Source organism: Telopea speciosissima, chromosome 11, assembly GCF_018873765.1.
Source record: "Telopea speciosissima isolate NSW1024214 ecotype Mountain lineage chromosome 11, Tspe_v1, whole genome shotgun sequence".
Taxonomy (NCBI): Eukaryota; Viridiplantae; Streptophyta; class Magnoliopsida; order Proteales; family Proteaceae; genus Telopea; species Telopea speciosissima.
In genome coordinates, this window is record NC_057926.1 from 38,721,106 (window position 1) to 38,745,393 (window position 24,288).

Sequence of the window (24,288 nt, forward strand, 5' to 3'; positions counted from 1 at the left end):
TGAATCCTCGTCAATAATTCATCTGTATATTTTTATCCATATAATGAGGGAAAGTCCCTTAGTTTATGTAGAATTCATGTTTTAATGGATATTGGTACCTGCATTGCAAAAAACTTAAAACTGTTAAAATAATTATGAGGAAGAGAAGTTCAACCGCCTTTGTAGCTCCTCTACTACCCTGCTTCTTGGGACTACCTCCTCCTTGTTGGCTTCTACGTCTTTCAGTTTGACAATGCCTTCATTTTGTTCCCGCTCACCAATAATCACCATCCAAGGGATACGTGACTCCTTGGCACGGTCAATATGTTTCATCGGTCTTTTGTTGACCATGAACTCTGCTTTCAATTTGGCTTCCCACAATTCACTAACCAACTCAGCAGCTAGAGACAGGTCCTCCCCAAAAATCGACACCAAAACTTGTGTCTTCGTTGGTCGGATTGACTGCCAAAGAAAGAACCCAAAAATTGTTTTTTCATTGGCATTTTATTCGAAGGAAATGAAAATTTCCTCCTTCCCATAAAACAGTCACCGATTTATATGCAACTTCCACAAAAAAGAGAGCAATATACTACATGTTAAATGAGCACTTCAATACACAGTCCTACAAGTTACTGAAAACTCAAATATAAGCAATTAAGTTCTCCAGAGTGCAGACTAGACAGATGGATGACAAAGTTTCAGATAATGCAAAATAAATGAAAATAAGAAGAAAGCAAGGATGCATTGAGAAGAGTTCTTGTATCCTTTTTTTCCTAGGAATCAACCTTTATTTTTTTCTTCCCAACAAAAAAAATCCATAGAGAAGGAAAATACTCACATGTCAAGTTTCAACTCAAAAGGAAGTAATCACATGACAAACTATTGTATTGAAAGAAATTGAGGACTACCAAAAAGGTGTGCATGAATGTTTGGGCGACAAAAAGGATGCACGAACATACATGGGAGGGTATAATTAAATTTGGTCTTGGAATTTTACAAGGGTAGTTATTGGTGTCGCAAATGTTTATAATGTTTTTGTAAGTCACGTCAAATCTGAGTCATCCTTTTTAGAGTTTTTCTTATCTAAGCCGTCCATTCATACTCAACGTTGAAGAGTGCATAGTAATTGATCCACCCAACATGAGACCCAATGATCAAACCAGATTTCATTTCTGATTCGATCTCATGATAGAGGAACTATCAGGGACAGAGACATAGGGTCTTAGATGCCCTAGGGAGGGGATCTTATACCCTTAATCTGAGGGAGGACGAGAAGGAGAGGAGAGAAGAGGGATCGAAGTCAACATAGGAGCTGCTGGTACTGCCAGAACCGAACTGACAAAACAATGACAGTATGGCAAAAAAAGAGAACAGAAGAAGGAATGGGGATCAGATCAGAACGTAGGGAAGAGAGAGAGAGAGAGAGAGAGAGGGCGCACAAACACAGGACACACGAACTTCTAAATCTCAATATTCCACCTTTCCAACTACCCCAATCGTTGGATTACATAACTATTTATAAAAAACAAAGAACAAAGACTCCTAATTACTTCCTAAAACATTAACAAAATAGAAACTCAAAACTGGAAATTTACCTACATGTCTAATAGCTATCCCAAACCAAAAGATTACACAGTGTCTTTCCCAAATAAGATAAATTCTAAATATCCTACTGAACCAGAACAAGGTTTGGACCCAGTTCATCTTGGTCTGGGTTCCTGGGTTCGTGTCGGTTCAACCACGAATCTGCATCAAATAGGATACAAGAGTACTGCAGAGACACATCTGCAATGGGGTAATCAGAGGTGGCATCCCAAATGGATCCATGTGTTTATCCTAATATAGGAAAAAACTGGAATAAGGGCAAGTCACTGGCAAATCAATCTCAAATGTAACATAGTTGTCAAGCACCACATAGGCGTCCAGGCGCCCTTTGCTGGAAGAGCGCCTTGTTGGTGTTGCCTTGATTTTTTTCCCTCCAACGACTAGAGTTGCCTGCCGTGACAACTATGGAGTGTAAGCGTGGGACTGTTGGGGTTTGAGGGGGTTCTATTGTATTCAGGAGATGATGGAGGAATAGAGGGGTTGGGTTCATCAATACAGAGGGCTTTTTTACCCCCCAGTGGCACAAAGGGTATACTGCTGAGACACATCTGCAATGGGGGCATCAGAGGTGGCATCCCAAATGGAGGGAAAGAGAGAGGGATTCAGCCCACTTTGAAGCTCCAAAAGTAAGGAGAAATAAGGCACTGAGAAACAGAGAGACAACATCAAAACCATTCATCAGTGCAACTGTTTACAGCCATTTTTAAACTTGCTCAAAATTTGCTCCCTAGGGAAGAATCTGACTCAAGAGAAAAAGACTCAAATATTAAAGAAGCAAAGAAAGAGAAGTGAAGATTTGCAGGTCTTTCCAGTTCTTTCTATTTCAGGTCAAGATGGATATGCTCATTCCTTTATATCTCCTGATGCAGCAGCAAATCAGGGCCATCGGTTGGGTCAGACTGGACCAAGAATGGTCCAATAGGCTTAATTTTGAGTGCCCACTGAGTTATATGGGCATGAGCTTAGTATTTTGGGGTTTCCTATTGTAATAGGCTTATAGGCCAATTCTACAAACCCAAATATGAGGAATTTGAGGCCTATACGAAATTATGTGTTTGTTTTTATTTTCAGAGTTCTAGATACTTCCTATTTTCAAGAGTTAAGTTGTAAGGGACTTTCCTAACATTGTGCATGAAGAGTTTCCTAATTCTGTTATTTCTTAGTTCTATAAATAAAGAGAAGGGGCAACACAACTCCCCTACGATTCGATTTTGAGATTCAAACATAGCTTTTGTGTGTTAGTTCTATGAGATTCAGAGCTCCTTTGCTGTGAGATGCAGTCAAGCCCTTGGTGGGGTGCCAAGTTGAACTTGTGAGATACTTCATACTAGTCAAGTTCTAGGTGAGAGGCCTAGTCCATATCCTTCTCTTATATCGTTCTTCTTTTCTTAATGTCAGTTTTCTGTTGTTTACCCTTCCAGTGCAGACAAGTTCAGATTCTGTTTTGTTCTTCAATTTTCTAATCTGTCAACTGACCATTGTTTTTGCTCTCCCATCTTTCAATGCTGTTACAGCAGTACTTCTACCTTAGTTTCTATATTCTTCAAGTTTCTAATGGCTGAAGTTACTTGCTACTTTCTGTCCGCTTTTGTTTCTAAATCTGAACATTGTTTATATTTTGAGTTTGAGTTCCTATTTCTTGGTTCCTAAATATTATTTTCTGTTAGCTACTACATCTGGTCTCTCTTTTGGTGACTTGCTATTTTTGAGACTACCTAATATCTTCAAATCTGACCATTACATCAACATCAGATTTTACAGACTTGTTCTTCTCAACAAATACCATTTGGCCAGAATTTCATGCATATCTGAGTTGTTTAAATAGAGTTAATTGGTCTTCTCTCAATTCGGGTTCTATCCCTATACCTGCGATCTTGTTGCAAGCTGATCTCCCACTGGTTCTAGATTAGCAGTGCATTATCTCCTTTCTCATAACAAAATGAACAGATTTAGCAAATCCCACATTTTCTTATCATATTTGGACTCTCGTATGAATAGTGAAGGGCAAAAGTAGAGTCCTCTCTGATCAGAGTCCTGTTTGGGTCAAGGTTCCAGGTTTCGGTTTTGATGAGGCTCGAAACCAAAATATTTGGTGAAACCGCAAAATATCAGTCCCAGGTTTCAGTGGATGGTTTCAAGGTCCAAATGACCAAATTAGGTCCTGAAACTTCAAGGAAACACTATTTTAAGCCCTCTAAACATAGTGGAATATTAGATTGTAAAAAAATAACCCAAAATGGTAGTTTGACTTCAGACCCTAGGTTGGTAGTATACGTTGTACACTGTTGTATACATTCTCTAATATGGCCTATTCACAACTTTGAATCTAGAACAAAATTTCCACAAATGCAGCAAATCGTCGCTTTCGATGTGTTCTACTACTGCCCAAAAACTTGTTCCACGGTTGTATGAGAGTGATTTGGCCAAAAACCAAGTTTCAACAAACCATAAGAGTGAAAACCAGCAAAACCTTTCAACCCATTTCGATCGAAACTATACATTTTATATTAAAGGTTTGTATTGTTTTGGTCGAAACAATACACATATAGTCGAAATTTTGCTGTTTGCCGAAACAACAAAATTTCATCTGAAACCTTGCACTTTTACATATCGCATATAGTTTCGTTTCAACATCTTGCGAAACTGAAATATTTTGTGAAATTTCGTGAAACCTTTTTTTTTTTTTTTTTTTTTTTGGATGAGTAAAAAATATATTACAAAAAAAAAAGAGAAGAATATACAAGCCCGAGGGAAAGGCAAAAAGAAAGAACAAAAGATATAGGCGAGCCTAAGGGGGGTCCGGCCGCAAAAGGGAAATAGGAAGACCCCAGGACACAACAATGAGCCTGTTCCTTGGGGAGTCCTTTACAGGAGCTTGAGGGAGCAAGGCAATCTTGGAGGAAACATCAAAGAAGATGGCATTCCAAATCTTATCTAGAGAGCGAGAGTTGGAAGTCCATCTTCTAAGGTTACGTTCCATCCAAATATGAGAGATAGTGGCGCAAAAGGCTAGCTTGCCAGCAGAGTCACATATAGTCTTCCCTCCAAAAGTCATGTCGATCCATAGCCACTCTCTCTGAAGAGGGAGGTGTCTTCTTTTGTTAACATTTCACGAAACCTTGAAAATTTTGGTTTGGGTAAGATACGGTCTCCTAGAGTGAGCAGAACTACTTCCATGACTTGGCGGTTAGCATTGACTCGAGTACTTGACAAGTTTTGGTTGACTTGACAATCAGTCAACGCACAACAATTCAATAAAACTTAGTATGACTATGACCAAGTCACTTTATTTTTCAAGCCTAGCTGATTTTCCATGACTCTTAATCATGTTCTGCACAAAATTGCCTTGGCCTATTCAACTTGCCTGAGTCAAAACCGGGTTTTCTAACCATGGTTTATCCATGTCACACACTCTTTCCATGGGATCAGTTTCAGCCAATGGCCACCTCTGCCATGTGGCAAAAAGTGGGATTTTTTCCATCCTTATTTAAAAGAAAATTCAACTAAAAGCAGGAACACTGAAGGATTATCTGTGTAACTACTCTCAATAAATGCTGGCCTAAGGAGACTCATGTGGAGGTATCAATAACCGTCTGGCTAATCCAGAGAAATCCTATAAGATGGATGATATGGATATGACAGGTGAGATCTCCCCAGGGAAGGATATTAAAATTAAAATAATAAATAAAAATAAAAAACAAAAAAACTGACAACGCAACTTAAAGCCCAGCAAAGACTTAATTTACCAATTTATGATAATATCATACAATAGAAGTTTGTCTATAAACTTGATATAGAATATAGATAATTTTTTATACGTAGAAATAGAACATAATAAGTCCCATCCAATACATCAACAAAAGTGCAGGAAGGACACTTCATATAATATACAAGATTACCTGGTTGCGATCTTTCTCAAGTTGCTCCAGTATAGTGAACACGCGCTCAATTCCAAGGCTGACACCTACTGAAGGAACCTGCTTCGTACCAAACATTCCTACAAGATTGTCATAACGCCCACCAGCTGCAATGGAGCCGACCTGGGCCAATATGGAAGTTCATTATGAAATTTCACTTGGTGCATGAGAAAAAGTTTCTTAACAGTAGTGACAGTCAAGTATCCAGTGAGAATCAAGAGCCCAAGAATGGGAGAAATTTTATCATGGTTGGGCTTTCCACTAAGTAGATCAAGTGCAGAATGCAAGAGAAAAAAGACGAGAATTTTTTTTTTTTATTTCATCATTCTTTTTCTTCTGCAAACAGACTATGGCCAGCGACACTGTTTCAGAACTATAACAGTCAACTCAGTCAAGTTGACTCATCTCTTGATTACAGTTAGACTTGTCCCATTGACATGATCAGTTATAATTTGTCAAAATCTAATGAGTCAATTCTGTAAAACTCAGTATTAACTAGGCTGAGTTGGTTTAAGTATTTGAGTTTTACATCACTGATTAGGTGTGAAGGCAATGGTCAATCAGATGCCATGACTTGATCCAAAGCCAAGTTTCACCATGTTAGGATTTATCAAATAGTTCTGTTACTCACAGGCCCTACAACTTTTGTTGGGAGGGGGGGGGGAATAAAATCAACTATAATTGCTTGAGCAGTAGACTACAAAGCAAGATAAAGAAGGGAAACATAGATACATCAAGACTTGACATGTGAAAAAGAATCTGCATGGAACACACAAGGACCCAATGTGTTTGCTCCAAAGCAGATTTTGCATGTCTGAAACAAACAGCACAAAATAGAGGAAGCTTCAAAATCCTGAGTTGGCCTGCAATGAGAAAACTGGTCTCTCTCTCTCTCTCTCTCTCTCTCTCCATGTGTGTGCAAACCATGGATATAAATCTCGGTATTGGGAATGGTATCCGTCGTGGCCAATACAGGCCGTATCGGACGATTTTGGCCTCATTTTTTAAATAAAAGACAGTTTTTGAACCATTTTACCCTCAGTACAGACCAATACAGCTACCATTTCGGTCAGGTATCGGTATCGGTTACCAGCAATACCGATACCACACAGTGTTGAGAAGCAGGGCATACACTCTAAAAATGGATGCTTGCCAGTAACTAGTGACAATTTTAAATCCTAAGAGGTTTCTCAGAACCACTGATCTCTATGCCAGCAAGAAAATATAGAGTAATTAATTAGATATCAGGGAGAAAACTACAACGCAGAATTAGAACCAAGTTCTAGAGTGAATATAACGGAGCACATGAGTGAAACGGAAAGAAAATAATCAATGGCAAATATCAAATATTTACCTGTGTAGTGCCTTTGAAGACTGCTTCAAATATTACTCCAGTGTAATAGTCAAGACCTCTTGCAAGACTCAAGTCAAAGATCACCTTGTTTATGCACTTGGATTTTTCCAAAGCTTTAAACAAAATATGCATCTCATCTAAAGCAGTAGCAGATCCACTGTGTTCTAAAAACTGACTACCCTCTTGTTTCAACTTGGATAATATTTCCAGTGGGGGTCCCCTTTTCTTCACGTAAGTTCCAATACTATCTGCTGTTTCGACAGATAATCCCTTTTCCTCCACCTACCCACACAATCACATAATTATAGTTGACAGAAAAGTATGTAAGACCACCATTGCAATAGTTAAAGGCAAAAAAATAACATAGATAAAACTAGTCGTCCAGTAATAAAAGCAAAATCAGAAAGGCCTAGCAACCCAGAAATCAAATATGTATATATATATATATATATATATTAGTATTATCATTGTCATCATTCTTATTATTATCATCATTATCATTATCTTATCATTATTATCATAATAAAGAGAATCTATTCATATAATTGAACTACCAAATGGATTTCTTATTCTTAAAATATTTTCGATTGATGCAACCAAACAAATTCAATTTCTTAACCAAAAAACTAACTGTTGACTTATTTAAGAAATCAATCTTAAATTGAAATAGCTATCCAATCAAAGAGAGTCATAGTGATGCAGTTAAGATTGTCCAATTGGGTCTTAGAAGACTTTATTTTGGGCCATGGTTGGGTTCTATGTACCTTGAGCTTCTTATTTTTTGGTGTACTGATGTAATTGGCCTAATTTATGAGCCCATAAATTAGGGATAATGTTAGTACACGGGATTAGTAGTTAAATTGAGTGTTTGAGTTAGATTAGGATACTTAATAGCTAGATAAAATTCTCTTTTGAGTTTATTTATTTTATTGAATGTATTAGAGTGATTAAAGGAGTCCTTTTATGAGTCAAATTAGGACTTTTAGAAGGTCTATATATATGTAATACATCCCCCATCAATTAAAGATGATTTGAGTAAAGAATATGAGCTTTTTTTAAGGAGTTTTGGTGCTGTTGAGCAGTGCAGACGGGATTGGTAGCCCAAACCTGATTTCTTCACTTCTCTTCTGTTCTCTTCTTCTCTCTTCTTCCTCCTAAGAAGATCGATCTCATCTCTCTTCCCTCGCCTTCCATCAATCTGATTTCTTCCCTTAACAACGCAGTTGCTTCCTTTATCTCAGATCTGACCACAGATTTGATTATTGGGCCTGCTTGCATCTGAGATCCTTAATCTGGATTTTTCAGATTGCTTCACATAGTGAGGCATGCTGTCACATGCCTCATTATTGAAGTGCAGGCCGTAAGGCTTCAGGTCTTTTTCTTAATGCCCACATTGAGGCAAGCCTCCTTTTTCTTAATGCTCACATTGGGGCAAGCCTCAAAGATGTAACTCTCACATATTCATCAGAAAGTGTAAGCTTCTCAATCCATAGTTGTCACGGCGTCTAGGCGACCCAAGGTGTTGGAGGGGGCCTGGAGCGGATGCAAGGTGACCAAAATGCTCGACTAGGCTACCAAGGCGACACTAGTTGTCAAGGCGGTCACCATGCTTCTCACACCCCCAAAAACAATCATTACAAATTCAGCTCTAAGAAACCATCCACAAATTCCCACCACAATTCCCTAGCCTAGTCACTGAAGCAAATAAATCATCATGTACAACGTAACAATATAATATATGCAGGAGAGCTTAAAAGGTCCCCTCTTCATTCAGTACGGTCAAAGATCAGTAAGAAAAAGCAAAAGATTTGTAACAGTACATAAAGCCCATCAACTGCTGAACTTTTTAATTTGAGCTTCTTAATAATAATCAGAACCAGAGGATCAATTCTCAAATCAGCACAAAGATTAAAAATCAAAATCTTAATTAATCTATGCTGCTTAAAAGCATAGCATACTAATTAACTCTAATGACTGTCAGAAAAATTCAAAATAGAAATTTCTAATCAGTAATCACCCTCTTGAGAAATTTGAAGTGAAAACTGAAAAGTTCCCCACGCAGACAATGCGATGGATCTAGTACAGACTATTCTACCACACAAATATACCTCCAATATAGATAAAAATCAAATATTTCACGCATATATAGCAGGCCTTCCTAAGTTTCCAGATACAACATGCAATAAAATTTTTGAAAGGATGAGCTATAAAGAGAAAGTCAACATAATAACTTTTTTCAGAAGCAAAGTCAGCTTGATATTCCAAGTTGTACATTCTTACACCTTACAAATTAAAGTGATAATCAATAGAGAGAACCACTATAGAATGGAAAGGATGCTGCAATATATATATATATATATATATAATATAATATAATATAATATAATATAACTAGATTTCTGAATATAAACGACAAAGAATCTGTCTTCTCACCATTTCCTTCTTGACTTGCTCAAATGACTGCTTGTCCAATTTGTCAATACTAGAGCATATTGTTCTGAATTTTTCAGGAGGTACGCCACAAATTTTCAGCATCCCATCCAGCAATTTCCGATGATTCAACTTTATCTGTTGAAGGAAAGATGAAACAGTAAAGCATTTAGACTACCAAAAATATCCCAATGAGCACCCAATAAACAAAGGCAGGAAAACTCCACTATTTCCCAGAACCAAATTTCAGTCCAAAAAGGCTCACAAGGCAAAAGTAATACTCTTTTGCCTTTGGCTATTTTGACCTAAAGTTTCAGTCCAAGATTTGGACTGCAAAAAATACAGAGGAAAGAATCAGATACATGGTAGGCCACACAAAGGAGCCCAACTTTGACATGTGATCAGTAAAATTGGATTTCCACCCATACAATGGTTAGATAGGCCATGTCATACTTCTAAGATGGCTCAAATCAAACTGCCATCCTGCCTAACTGATCAAGATGGCTGTCCAATGAAACTTTTTACAAAAAAAAAGAGAAGAAAAAAACAAGAACCACCAATAATAACATATGAACATCCAGATCCAGGAAGAGATGAATACCTCATAATCACCAATGTTTAATTCATCAAGAAGTTCAGTCAAAATCTTGATAACCTCAAAATCAGGCCCCATCGATTCAAAGTGACCAGCAATATCAAAATCACATTGGTAGAATTCACGATATCGCCCCTTAGATGGGTTATCCCTTCTGTATACCTTACAAATCTGGTATCTTTTGAATGAACTGAGACCATGCATGGCTACGTATCTAGCAAAAGGCACAGTTAAGTCGTACCGCAGGGAACATAGCTCACCGCCCTATGGAACACATCAAATAAAAGGTTAAAAGTTCTGACAAAAAGAATAACAAGTGTCAGGTTAAGTGATATCTAAATCATAAGCTCAGGAGTAAGGGTGTCAAGATCTACCAAGCCCAAATACCCAAACCGTACCGACTGGCTAACACTGAAACCGGACGATCATTTATTAGTAGGTTTCGTTTTGGTTTGGGGTTTGAGAATAACTCGGGTAATCAATCAGTCCCAGTCTTTGTTGATTAGACCAATGGATCCCAACCGAGAACCCAGCATGCCCATTTACAAATCGAAACTGCTTAACCTGATATAACGCCTGGTAAAAGAAAGTATTTTAGGGTAAAACTGTAAAACAACTACAAAAATGTTTCATCTATCCTCTTCTTCTTTGCCATTTCAAGCCTCTCTTCTTCACTTTTTCGCCATTTCAAGCCTCTCTCTCTCTCTCTCTCTTCCCATTTATGTGTGTATATAATGTAGTCCTGGATTTGAATGCTCAAACCAGGAACCAAAACAGAATCCTTTCATCAAAGGACAGTTCAGATTAGGGAAAAACTTGATAATAGGAAATCAGCTGGTTGAATGGGCTTAAAACTTAGGTCAAGTGTGGATTATATAGGAGAGAAGAGATGCTGAAAGTTACAGTTCAATCAGATGACTAAATCTGAAGTTATGGAGGAATCCTAATTGGGTAGGAGGGAGGGTATTATGGTAAATAGGGTACTGGAACTAGGGTTAATAGATATGATTAGGTTACTAATTTCAGAATTGATATATCCTGAAATCAGCTACTTATTGTGAGCATGAAATCAGAATCGGTTATGGTTGAAGGTCTGAAACTGTATTTTAATGGGGGTAGGGACAGAATGGAAAATATGAGTATATTCAAATCAGGTCACAGGAATTAGGTCAACTTTGAATCACTTCCCACATTAGGGTTAATGGAGGTATGGAGAAAATCTAAGTTCAATTGGATGGCTGGTTTGGTAGATCTCGAAAATCACCTTGCATATGATCTTCTAGAAGGGGAGATCCAAGTTGCAGGTTTGGAAGCTTTGTACTTGTTAATGGCAGCAAGCTGAAATAGAACCTTCAAACTTGAAGAACAGCAGTACAGGATGCAATAAAGTCACCAAACGATCCACCCGGGCTTCCCAGCGCAAGGTGTCAATTGGATCAAACACCAATTACTTCAGCCTTGATCAAACACAAGACAAAAAAAATTTAATGGAGAATAAGAACAGCAACAAGCTTTTCATTAATCAAAATTAGTGTCCAATGCTTGCCCCCCTTACTACTGATGCAGATTCATCACCAAATAGGGCTTGTTTCATTGGGAATAAGTCTAGGGTTGGGTTACATACATATTGGGCCTTTGATCCCATGGGTTTCTAATATAATAGGCCACTTTTATGGGCCTAAAATATGGGTAAATAGGTTGCATACGGGATTAGCTCCCATACTTAGTTTTATTTTCATACTTAGCTTTTTATTTGGTGTTTTAAATTGAACCGGTTCAACCAATGGTTCAATTTAAGTGATTTTATTAGTTTTTCTTTTAGTTGTTTAGTTGGGCTGTATTAGGACTCTATTTTGAGTCTATTTCAGTTTCCTACTCAGTTTAAGTTAGTTAATAGGTTAAGGATAGGGTTAGGCCTTTCCTTTTTAGTGTCTAAGTCTATTTTTGAGTCTTCTATATAAGTTTGTAAGGGAGGCCCACATTGAACACGAATTTTGATTAATAAAAACTCAGCTTTATGCTTGTTGCCTTTGTTGCTGCTGTTGTTCCTTGAGAGTGTTGCATCCTTGTGGGTTTATCAAGGTGGAAGGGATTGGTGGATCTCCAATCGACTCCTTGCATCGTGAAGATCGAGAGACCCCATCGTTCATCTTCAAAGCTGCTACCATTGAAGATCTCTTCAAATCCAGTAAGTTTGACTTTGAACTTTGTTTAAACCTTCTTCTCACTCCTACCCTAACTAGGATTCCTCCATAACTTCAAATCTGTCCATTAGTTTCAAACCAAACTTTCAGCATACATCCCTTACATCATTATTGACACTCGATCCAAGTTTCATCAAACCCCCACCATCCTAAACCCTAGAATCCCCTACTCCTACCTCCATTAGGAATTGTCTCCAATAACCTTATCTTGCTGTCCAACTCATCTAACCTACTTCCATTCACTCAAACATCATAAAACCTATACCATTAGACTTTCCTACATCTACCCATCATTACTATATAAGACAACCTCAACCTAAACCTAACTTTAACCCTAATTTTGACCTAAAACTCAAGTTTGTCCCATTCGGATGACCTGTTCAGATCAGATCCTGGTTGAACAAGCTCCTAGTAGGTCTCCTACCTATCTAGGACTACATTAACTACCTTATATAAAAGACTAAAAAATAGACGTATACACTAAAAAGGAAAGGCCTAACCCAATCCTTAACCTATTAGGTAACTTAAACTGACTAGGAAACTGAAATACTGAAGGAAATAAACTTAAAACGTGGCTGAACTCATAAAGTCTTAATCCAGCCCAACTTACATTGCTTAAAAGCAAATAAAAGAAAACTACTAAAATCAATTAAATTGAACCACCGGTTGAAACCTTTAAAAACATAAGACTTCAAAAAATAGACTAAGTATGCAACCTTATTACCCATAGTTTAGGCCCAAAAAGTGGCCTATTACATTGAAAACCCATGGGATCAAAGGCCCAACATGTATATAACCCAACCCTAGACTTATTCCTAAGTAAAGAAGCCCAGTTTGGTGATAAATTTACATCAGTATGTTTGTGCATGTGTATGTTCATACTTCACTCCTCATCCTCATAGTTGTCATGGCGTCATAGTGATCCAAGTCAATGGAGGGGTGTCTGATCAATATATCAACACGTCGCCCGCCATGGCGATCATGTCGACCATGGCAGAATTGTAATTAAATCCAAAGTTGAATGGCAAACTAGTAGATAAGTCAAGATGTATAAGAGCAATGGCCGAATTGTAATTAATCTGAAGTTGTAAAGGAGTGGCAAAATTGTAATTAATGGAAATCAATTTAATAAAGAAAATAAACCAGGAAGTGGGATAGCACGTTTGATGGGTAAAGAGTATACTTGGAACAAAATGGAAAATAATAGATGGTGGGAATCAAAGTAAAAGAAAAGGGTAATGTTGGGAACTAAGGAAAATGGGTTTCATAGATAAGAAATCGAGAAAAAAAAAACAAAGGAATTCAGTCTTCTTCAACCTCATGACTCCTCAGCCAAAGAAGGAACCATAACCCAGTGGCAGAATGGAAGTTATTTCGAAGGTGAGCCTTCCTCGTAAGAACCCAATTGATACGAAGCTTCAGGCAAGAGTCGCCACAACCTGTTCTCTCATGGGCACCAAGAATCTAATTGAAAGAACCTGCGACCAAGAGATCGATGGAACTGAACCAAATCTAACGGTAGTAATGGAGGTGAAGGTCTGATGTGCGATGGAGCCTCAATGTTGAAAGGGGCTGAGCCAAAGGTTTGGAAGGATGAATAGCCCAGACCTATGAGAAATAGCCCCAAAATTCTGCTGGCAACCGAATGGTGAGAATAAGGCTAAAATATGAGATTTACGGAAATAGGGACGCCATGGCATTGGTCAATATGGCCATTTCTCCAGTGCCAGGACGCCATGACAACTATTCTCATCCTACATCTTTACAAAAACCCAGAAAATGCATTTAGGGCTCTTCACTCTCTAGTACGAAACTCAAAATTTTCCATGACTCTTGAACCAAAACCACTAGTAGCCCTTTGCCATTGAGATCTAAAGGTATTGACCTGAAACACTACCTTGGAATCACCACCAGGTAGCCTACTGCATCACCATAAAACCAAAGGCTGAAGCCCAGTTTGGTGATAAATCTGCATCAGTATGTTTGTGTATGTGTATGTTCATACTTCACTCCTCATCCTACATCTTTACAAAAACCCAGAAAATGCATTTAGGGCTCTTCACTCTCTAGTACAAAACTCAGAACTTCTGCGTCACTCTTGAACCAAGACCACTAGTTGCCCTTTGCCATTGAGATCTAAAGGTATTGACCTGAAACACTACCTTGGAATCACCACCAAGTAGCCTACTGCATCACCACAAAACCAAAGGCTGAAGCCATAATCTCATTCATCAAATTCGTGTACAGGGCATAACCCTTGCATCTTAAAACAAGTAACTGAAACACTTTAATACAACAACAACAACTCAGCCTTATCCCAACTAAATGGGGTCGGCTACATGGATCCTTGCCCTCCAAATTCGAGGTCAAACTTGATACAAGACTTAAGTTATGCATGTCTTTCCTCACCACTTTTCCTAAGGTCATTTTAGGTCTGCCCCTGGCTCTTTTAGTTCCTTCAATCTGAATCAAATCACTTCTCCATACTGGAGAATGCAAAGGCCTCTGTTGAACATGGCCATGCCACCTCAAACAACTTTCTCGTAGCTTATCATGTATCGGAGCTACTCCCGGACCAGCTCTAATATGATCATTCCTTACTTTATCCTTCTTAGTTTTGCCACTCATCCATCTCAGCATCCTCGTCTCTGACTCTTTGCTACACTAAGTTTATCTGTATGATGCTTCTTAATTGCCCACCAACTGAAACACTTTAATAACAATTCAAAATAAAGAAATAGGACTCGACTAAACTAAGGGCCTTTTTGGTATCATTTTTCATTTTCACAACTGACAATTTTTCATTTTTTATGTGTTTGGTATCACGTTTGAAACTTGTTTTTATTTAAAATAAATGGAAGCACCCCCAAAATGATAATAGACTCAAGAGTCTATTATGGATTTTGGCCAAAATCATTTTTGCTTCATTTTTTCGCTCAAGTTTAATGAGCATGTGCTCAATAAGAGAAGAAGTGAGGGTAAAATAGACATTTAGTTTTTATGTTAGAAAAGCCCCTTCCTCTTCCTCTTCTTCTTCTTCTTTGGGCTGTAGTACTCTACGAGCTTGGGTGGGGTAGGTGTGTCGACATGGGAGATGCCATTGATGGTGTAGCGGAGCTTGTCGTCGACCATGGAGACAGTGTTGGCAAGCTTGATGGTGCGGGTGATGTTGATTTTGCCGTAGTGGTATGAGCCTTGTAAGATGTTCAGTGTAAATAAATCGGTTTGTATTTGCAAGGAAAACATGTTTCTGAACAGAGAAATCACAATGGAATAGTGTTTGCATCTTGCAAGTGTCCCAAATAATTGATTGAAAGCAACAATTTTTGGAAAGGGTTGTGAGTGAACCATTCGGTGGTATCAGCGGAATGCTTCCTCAACACTAATGGAGTTACCTGTACCTGACTTGCATCGATGTGTTGTAGTAGCTTTGGAAGAAAAAGAAGATGAAAGAAGCAAACATAGCGGAAGAGAAGGGCAGAGAAGAACACTTCTGTCTTGACTGTTTTTTATTTTTTCCGCAGAGAAGAGCCTCTTTTGTTTTTCACTGCAACCAAACCCTCTTGTAATTCCTGAAGCTTTCATGACTACAGTATGCTCAGTGTCACAAGGTCGAGAAGGGCGCCGGACACAAGCAGGGTTTTCTTAGATTTTTATAATTCCTCGAAAGAAATGGTTAATGAATCTTGAGATTTATTTGACCTCTGTGAATCTGATTTGGATCGTTACGCTGATATCTTTTGTGATAATCTTTAGAATTTTGTGGGTTACAAACTTACAATACCCTTTTCTGCATTTTTCTGTTTTTATCCCTCATCGCTTCTCACTGTTGAGTCCATATATGCAACCTCCAACACTTCGGGCATTATGATCTATTCAAGGATCAACTGGGCAATCTGATCACCGAGTTTTACTGCAAAATCGACATCAGAGTGGTTAAAAAGGATAACCCCAACAGGACATCTAGAGTCGGCATCAATGACACCAGCCCCCACATCAATCGAATTTTTCCATGCCAAGCCCGATCGTGGTCCCTTCTGGTATTGCAATGTTCAAATACGTCGGAACTAGGGCTTTTCCTCTCGCCGGGACATTGGTCTCCGTCTCAGTGGAGGGGTCGTAGCCTGCCGCTAGCATCGATCCTCTTTTAGGCAAAACAGCATTTTCGTATTCTGTTGGCAGTTTTGGTCCACGGAAAAATGAGAAATGGAATTAGGAAAGAACATGGGTGAACAGAGAATCTCTTCGCCCACCACTTAAAATGGTTGTAAAAATTATTTACAAACAGGTAGTTACCAAACGGTTTCTCTTTCTATATTCTTTTATGTCTAGTAGCTACCAAACAGTTTTTATTTTTTTTATCAAAAATGATTTTTATTAATGACTTTTTTTAAATAGGCCATAAACAAAATAAAAAGTGATACCAAAAAGACCCTAATCCCGTATTCTACCTCCCACCCATATTTTAGGCCCATTACAATAAAAACCCATTGGACCAAAGGCCCAACATGTATAGAACCCAACCCAAGGCTTATTTCCAGTAAAATAAGCCCATTTCTCTCTCTACATCAGGCATGGCATAGTGGAAAGAATGCAATTGATGGAACCCGATTCAACATTTGGTCCTGAAACTTGAATCTCTTTGTTTCTCTCACAATATTAATTACTTTCCATAGGAGAGAGGTTTTGTGCATGGTGCACAACCATGCACCCAGCCGTCGAATGGGGTTGAGGGGGGTGTAGCGAAGACCCTCATCCCCCATCCAACGGTTGTGTGCATGGTCGTGCATCATGCACGGCCGTACACAAAACCTTTTACCATTTCCAAAAGCAAAAAACTTTTGGGCACCTTCAAATTTGAAGCTGAATCAGACATATGCAGGTATTCTCAGATTCAATTTGTTCTGGTCTTTTAACTTTTTATATCAGCTTTTGAGTTTTACAGTAGAAGTAGACTCGCATTTCATCCATTAAAGAAGAAAGCTTTGAACAGAGTCCAAGACCGACTGACAAACCTGATTATTGACTACCAGCCGAAAATTAACCAAGACCACTTGTGAGAACGAAACCGACCAACCGTTTATCAATCATTTTTGGTTTGGGCTCTTGTGACCGTCTGACCGAAAGGATACTTGGACCAAGTATCCTTTCGGTCTTGGCCTAACAAGATCCTGATGCCAGCCTGACCGAAACCGATCAGGACCAACAGAATTGACACCCTTACTTAAGAGATTTGACCGATTGTTAAGAAGTCACATAGCTTGATTATAGAGATTAAATGGATGATAGTATAGGATTACTCCAAAACATGAATTCAGATTTCTCATTCTAACAAACCACTCCCTTTATCAGCTCAGGAGGAGGGAAAATATATTGATTATTGCTTTGTGTTTAATGGCACATCGAAAAGGCTTGATCAAGGCCATGTTTGGTTGTCCAAAGAGTGCGGGAGAGTGTGTGGAAAGTGCATTTGCTGACCACTTTACCAAACTTTGTTGCTATTTGGTTATTTGAGGAATATGACAGAGCAAAGTAGCAAAACTGCTTCTGAATAATCATCCATAATCCCTTTGTTATTTTAAGATGCTATAACAGTAGTTCAGAAAATATTTGACAATCCTCCAAGAGGCACACCCAAAATATTGTAACACACTTACCTGGTCCGCAAGGTCATATATCAACTTTGAGTCTTCCCCATATTTTCCCATGAGAGTCTCTCGCAATTCAAAAACAGGAGTATCTAGGGCCGTTGCTCCATGCATCTCAAATACCTCTTCTATGATTGAAAATGCTCTCTTTCTTATGGCCATTTGTTCTTTAGCGAAATCCCGAGTACCCTAATGAATATGAAAGTAACATAAGCTAAACAGTTTCACTTATTTCATGGAAAACCCTGCATACTTAACAACAGCATTAAAAATGAGTAAATATATAGTCATGCAGTGGACAACGTTGATGAAGAGCATGACAGCAATTAACACAGTTTACAATTATTTATTCATATCAGTACCAAACACTATCTATTTCTATTCACTAAAAAAATACAACAGGAGGATCTGTTCGGAGTTAAGCAGTACTCAAACATGTGACTGCATCTGCAATGCAGCATCATGACTTAAATCCTCAAATAGAACACAAACATTTAAAAAAAAAATTAATATTCAAATGCATGTTTTCTTCTCACCTTTGGAATCTTGGGAATCCTTCTAGATTCATTGCTTTCTACAATCTCTTTTACTTTCTGCAGGAAAATATCAAGTTCAGGGTCCTTAGGATCAAAAAACAAGGAAAGATTTTGAGCCCACTGAGCCAGCACTTCAACATTTTCAACCGCATCCTTATCCTGATTTTGCACCCTGTCTTTAATAATTTGCCTTATAACAATAGTTCCCTTACCCAAAACCTTCTTCTTTTTCTCACCCTTCCTTTCGGCACGTGCATTGCCTACATTAGCCTCAGGTCTTGCAGGTGCAGCCCCTTGGGCTTTTTCATTTGACTCACTCTTCTCAAGTGAAAATAATGCTAACGCTCCCTCCCAAGCAACAACTGTTCTGACCTTAAGCAATAGACAGTAAATTTCGTGAAAAAATTTAACATAATCAACTTCACATTTAGCTTCCCATATCAAACGAAACACATCGTTCAAAACATTAGAAGTAGGGCAACTTCTCTCAAGCGTTTCCAGCACTTGAGTCCTTAAATCAACAGAACTAATTGACTCCGCATTCAATTTTGCTCGACGTAAACTACTCTCACCTAGAAACTGAAGCGCCGACGCCAATGGCCACAATGTATTCATCAACACTTTTCCACACCCACTACTACCAGAACTCCCTTTACCCACTTTCACCAAAGAATTCAGCTCGACCCGCATCCTTGTGTGAACCGACTTCACCACTTCCCTGAAAATTCCATGAACCTTTGGAATCTCCCAAATCGCATCCGAATCAACCCGACCTACAAGCTTAGAATCAGCAAGTAAAATCTTCATGTCACTGGCGACAGCAGTCTCGTCCTTTGCAGAGAAACCGTCGCCAGAATCCAGAGAATTAAACGCTGATATGTCGGCTTTTGTAGCCTCACATGATATGGCAGCAACTGCATCTGTAACAGTAGACAAAACGGAAGAAGAATGATCCAAAAGCGCAGAAATTCCAACCAAAGCGGCAGAAGAGTTCTCCAACACAGCCAGCTCTCCATCCGTCACCCCAACCTCCTCGGGATTCTTCGAGTTTAACCGAAACAATGAATCCAGAAACGCAGATACAGAACCAAAATCCAAGCTTTCAGGGTCGAATCCAGCATTTAGGGTTTCTACAATCGAATCAGGAAGAACGTCACGAATACCAGCGTTGGAGAGAGCGAGTTTGTTCAGGACGACAACAAGAGCAGCTCGGGATTCTTCTAGGGTTAAAAATCTCGATTTCAAGTTGTGCAGGGGAACAGTAGAGAGGGGGTGTTCCTTCGGTAGCTTATCAGTTACTGCAGAATCAATTCTTACCTGAGAGAGACCATTGGCAATGGCGTAGACCGATAACGAAGAGAGAGAGGAGCCTTTACCTCCGATTGTTACCACTGAGACCTCTCGTCCAGCCGCCATTGTTGGAGCTCCACTTCGAAGAGCTTCAAAGATTGAGATGTTTCAGTTGCTTTTCTGAGCGTTTCAGCGAACCTCTCAGGTAAACTGTAATAACACCAGGGTAGATATGGGAATTTAATTCCCGCGTAAAACTTAAGAAGCACGTGTTGAAAATGTCACGTATGAGGGGTAAAATTGTAAAATCATCTAAGGTTTATAACTATTTCCTTTCCTTTTATCCGGAGTTCAGAGAGATCAGGGAGCCTTGGATTGATTAAAGCCTAGAGGGGATTTTTGCAGATTCAGGGAGCACTGGAGTTCGTTTTCCTGTGTTTCTCTGGTGGGTCACCGTGATCACTTCTTTGAGTTTCAACTGGAAGAAGATAGCAGTTTTTTAACATTTCATCTCAGTAATTGCTTTTGTTCTATTTCAGACATTGACGTGATTTTGGTTGTTTCAGGTGTTCCATGGAGAATCAACAGTCTATTCAAATTTATATGTGTCTAATGCTCCTTATTCAATCAGGCAGATTTTGTCTGGTTTTGGTGCTTCTGATCATAGCTCTTCATTTCCAAGAGAGGTCAGAGGGTTATTTTGCTTGTGTTTACCCTGATAGACATAGAGCAACAGTTTTGAGCATGAATATTTTTCATTTTCCCCTGCTGATTACTACTTGGGTTATATTAGATGGATGTATTTTTATATGCTTCAGCTGCTTGTAATCAGTTTTGTTGTTGAAACACATGGTTAGGTTCTTCTTCTTCTTCTTCTTTTTCTTCTAGTGGGAGTTCAGAATGCATTATTTCAGTTAATTCCATAACTAATAATTGTGAAAATTTGTTTAATATTTAAGATTTCTCATATGAGAAAAACTGGAGAAGTTTTAGTGCTCCAAACCTCATATATTGGTTGACACTCTTTCTTTGGAACCTCACTTCTACAGTTGAGAAGGTTATTCTTTTTAGAAACTCTCCTAAATTTAAGCACATTTCAAAACTCTCATATTGTGCTACCATGGTGGGAAGTGAAGTTCTCTGTCTCTTTTTCATTGATGTTTTAAAGATATCTGATGCATTGGCAGTAAAAATTATTTTCAATGCGGTATAAGATAGTTTCTGTGAGATTATGATGAATTAAAAACAATAAGAAATTGCAGTAAATATACATACTTACTGTTAGTAATTTACGGCCTCCATTGGGTGGAAAATACTTAAAATTTGATCACTTAAATAGATAGATAAATTTATTGGTTCAGTTTACTTTGGCGCAACGGTTAAGTTGTGCAATAGCAACCTGTTGGTTGCAAATTCAAAACTTGGAAACAGCCTCCCCTGCGAAGCAGGGGGTAAGGCTCCGTACATTTGCCCCTCCAGACCCTGCAGTAGCGGGAGCCTCGGGCACTGGGACGCTCTTTTTATGCCTTGGCGCAACGTTTAACTTGCGCAATAGCAACCTGTTGGTTGCAGATTCAAAACTTGGAAATAGCCTCCTCTATGAAGCAGGGGGTAAGGCTCCGTACATTTGCCCCTCCCAGACCCTGCAGTAGCGAGAGCCTCGTGCACTGGGATGCTCTTTTTTTTTAAATGTAATCTTTTTGGGTGTAATAAAATTTGATCACGTATATAGAATTATAGATAGATAAATTTATTGGTTCACTTTCCATTTTGGTTTTTTAGGGTAACTGATGAATTGAATGCTACAATTTATCTCTTTGGCATCACTTTCCAATCCCACTTTGAACTCTGTTCATGTAGGCAAGGGTTAAAGTATTCTATCATATCGACCGATAAGTATGGAAATCAACTTACTGATATGAGATGCACATGGATACACAAAATTCTAATATATCCAAGTGTAGCAATTGTATCGAATTGTATCAAACCAATACTGCTTTATACACTTCGATACGTACATTTGTATCAAACAGTTTTCAATGCAATCTGAAAATCCATAAATGTATTTGGAATGCAAGCAGACCCAATAATCAAATCTGTGATCAGATCTGAGATAAAGAAAGCAATCATGTAGCTAAGGAAGGAAATCAGATCAATGGAAGAGGAGGGAAAAGAAATCAGGTTTGGGATACCAATTCCGTATGCACTACTCAATAGCACCAAAACTCTTAAAAAAAACTCATATTCTCTACTCAAATCATCTCTAATTGATGGGGGTGTATTACATATATAAAGACTTAAAATTCTTAAATTGACCAAAAAACAAGGACTCCTAATCACACTCATGCACTCAATAAAGTAAATAAACTCAAAACATAACTCTATCTAGCTATTAAGTATTTTAATCTAACTCAAATGCTTCACTTAACTACTAATCCCCTGTACTACCTTTATCCCTATTTTATGGGCTTATAAATTAGGTCCATTACAATGAAAACCAAAAAAATAAAAGGCCCAACCTATAATATAACTACCCAAAGGTCAATTTCAGCTATGGTTCCAGATTTTGGTTGTTTCAACCGAATTCTTGAGAATGTTTTCGATTTTAGAACGAGATCAAAACAAAATTTTATTCAGCTCTATGGGCATGCAAGGTTTCGATCAGTCGAGATCTCGTACTGTTTCAGAATTTTGGTTTCGTACCGCCAAAACGGTAGAAACCTTTAACTTAAATACCATAAGTTAGTCGAAATGGGTCATTGACCCATTTTAACAGAAGTCGATCGAAACCTGCGATTTCAACTGATATACCTTGCTTTTGAATTTTTTTGGCCATTCCACTTGCAAATCTTGGTGAAACAACATGTTAGATGCATGTACAACACATCTACAGCAAAGATTTGATGCATTTGAGAGAGATTTCTTGAATATTCGCAGTTTGAGGTATATCCTTTTTACCTAAAGAATTTTTACAAAAAATAGGGTAAATAAGTAGTGGTTAGGCTTCAATTTTTTATATATTAGATACCATAGACCGATCAACGGTTTCACAGAGTTGGATTTGATTTTCTGTTTTTAAATTTTTTGATTTAAAAAATTAAATTTTCTTACATCAAAAAAATAAAAAAAATAAAAAAAATAAAAAAAAGTTTAATACTTATTGGTTGGAACTCAATATATATATGTGAGACACCGTTGGCCAATCTACAGCCTCATGGTGTCGCTTTTTTCCTACCAAAACATGAAATTTTTTTTTTTTACTTTTCTAAAATTTTAAAAAAAAAAAAAAGTTATGAAAATTATGGAAAATATTATATTGGCTTGATAATTTCTGAAAGTATTGTTTTCTTTTCAATCCAAAAAGATGCTTAATGTGTTATTCCATACATAAATATTGGTTAATTAGGGTATTATTATTTTAAAGAATTATAACTATTAAGAAAAAAATATTAGAGTTAGGTAGGAAATGGCTTTCTTGTTCGCATATAATTTTTAATTGTTGTAGCAAATTTAATAATGTGACACTTTTTGTTGCAACAGTGTAAGAAAAGTACATCATGGATGCTCAGTGAGGAGATGGGGTAACATAGCATGGAGGTATGGTGTACCCATTGGAAATGACAAGAAGGAATCTGAGTGCAATTATTGTCGGAAGAAAATCATGGAAGGTGAGCCACTAGATTGAAGTGGCATTTGGCAGGTAGATACAGAGATGTGACCAAATGCCCCAAGGTTCCTCTTGAGGTGCAAAAGGCCATGGCTACCCTAATGAAGGGAGGAATAAAGAGGAAGTTAGATAAGCAAAGGGCAAGGGAAGAGCTTGACGGGGTAATTCTAGAGAGACAGGTAGAGGTACGAGCAGGGGACTCACTGATTTTGACACTGATGAAGACTACATGCTTGGAAATGTGGAGACAAAGGTAGAGGCAAGACAGATATGGCAGGCTAGGGCACCGAGCCGATTACACATATGCAGGAGCAGGGTAGAGCCAGAGAGTTTAGGGGAGGAGCTGATGAATTTATTTGCCCCAGCAAAATAAGGAGTTAGATTACAGACATAGTTTTCAAGGCGCTGCCTTGGCGTCCATGCGGTTTTTTTGGGGCAAATAAAAGGAGTTAGATTACATACGTTGTCAAGGCCTTGGCATCCAAGCGGGGTTTTTTATTTTTTTTTGTCTAGGCGACTGTGAACTTAGTGCAAGGCGCTGGTTTTATTGGTATCAAACTAGGTTTGTCACTTATTTATGCCAAATATCATTTTCGTAAATGTTTTTATATTCATTTACTTAATATATTATTCATAAATAAGCAAATACCCCCTATTTGAATTCGATAAAAATAGTTAAAAAACAAATTCCAAAATGATAAAAAGTCAACCACCAGTTCAAGAACAAAAACTGGATTTTCGGCCGCAGGTAAAATTTTCTGTAGGATTTTCCCTAGAATATCCAATTTTATTGGGTCATTTGACCAAGTCACATAGACGTTGTATAATGTCACAATCTTTGGATTCCACCATTCCTATCTCTAAGGAGATTGAGGTAAAATGGGATAGACGTTACCCCATGTAACCGTCAGACGTAATGGGATTTTGGCGAGTTATATTTATAAGTGAAAACCTAGGTCCCCCCTCTACCAACAATTATCGCACATACCCATTTATTGTGAGAATAACGGATAAGGCAGAGGGACAAACCTATCTTCGTAAGACACTAGCTTGCAGTAGCAGT

The 24,288-nt window shown here is 38.2% G+C and overlaps 2 protein-coding genes across 2 annotated transcripts in view; one reads left to right on the forward strand and one right to left on the reverse strand.

Moving 5' to 3' along the window:
- LOC122645761 (histidine--tRNA ligase, cytoplasmic) lies at window positions 1-19,759 on the reverse strand. Its single transcript, XM_043839121.1, has 7 exons — window positions 18,269-19,759; window positions 17,742-17,921; window positions 9,887-10,144; window positions 9,289-9,423; window positions 6,856-7,137; window positions 5,484-5,624; window positions 1-441 (listed from the first exon to the last, which is right to left on the reverse strand). Exons 1-7 carry the CDS (start codon window positions 19,682-19,684, stop codon window positions 133-135), a joined length of 2,721 nt encoding a protein of 906 aa, XP_043695056.1. The 5' UTR covers window positions 19,685-19,759; the 3' UTR covers window positions 1-132.
- The window catches only part of LOC122645074 (phosphatidylinositol-glycan biosynthesis class X protein-like), a 14,597-nt gene continuing 10,030 nt past the window's right edge, over window positions 19,722-24,288 (forward strand). Inside the window, 3 exon segments of the mRNA XM_043838420.1 lie at window positions 19,722-19,729; window positions 19,964-20,003; window positions 20,125-20,244. Of these exon segments, the coding sequence (XP_043694355.1) occupies window positions 19,722-19,729; window positions 19,964-20,003; window positions 20,125-20,244 (168 nt within the window).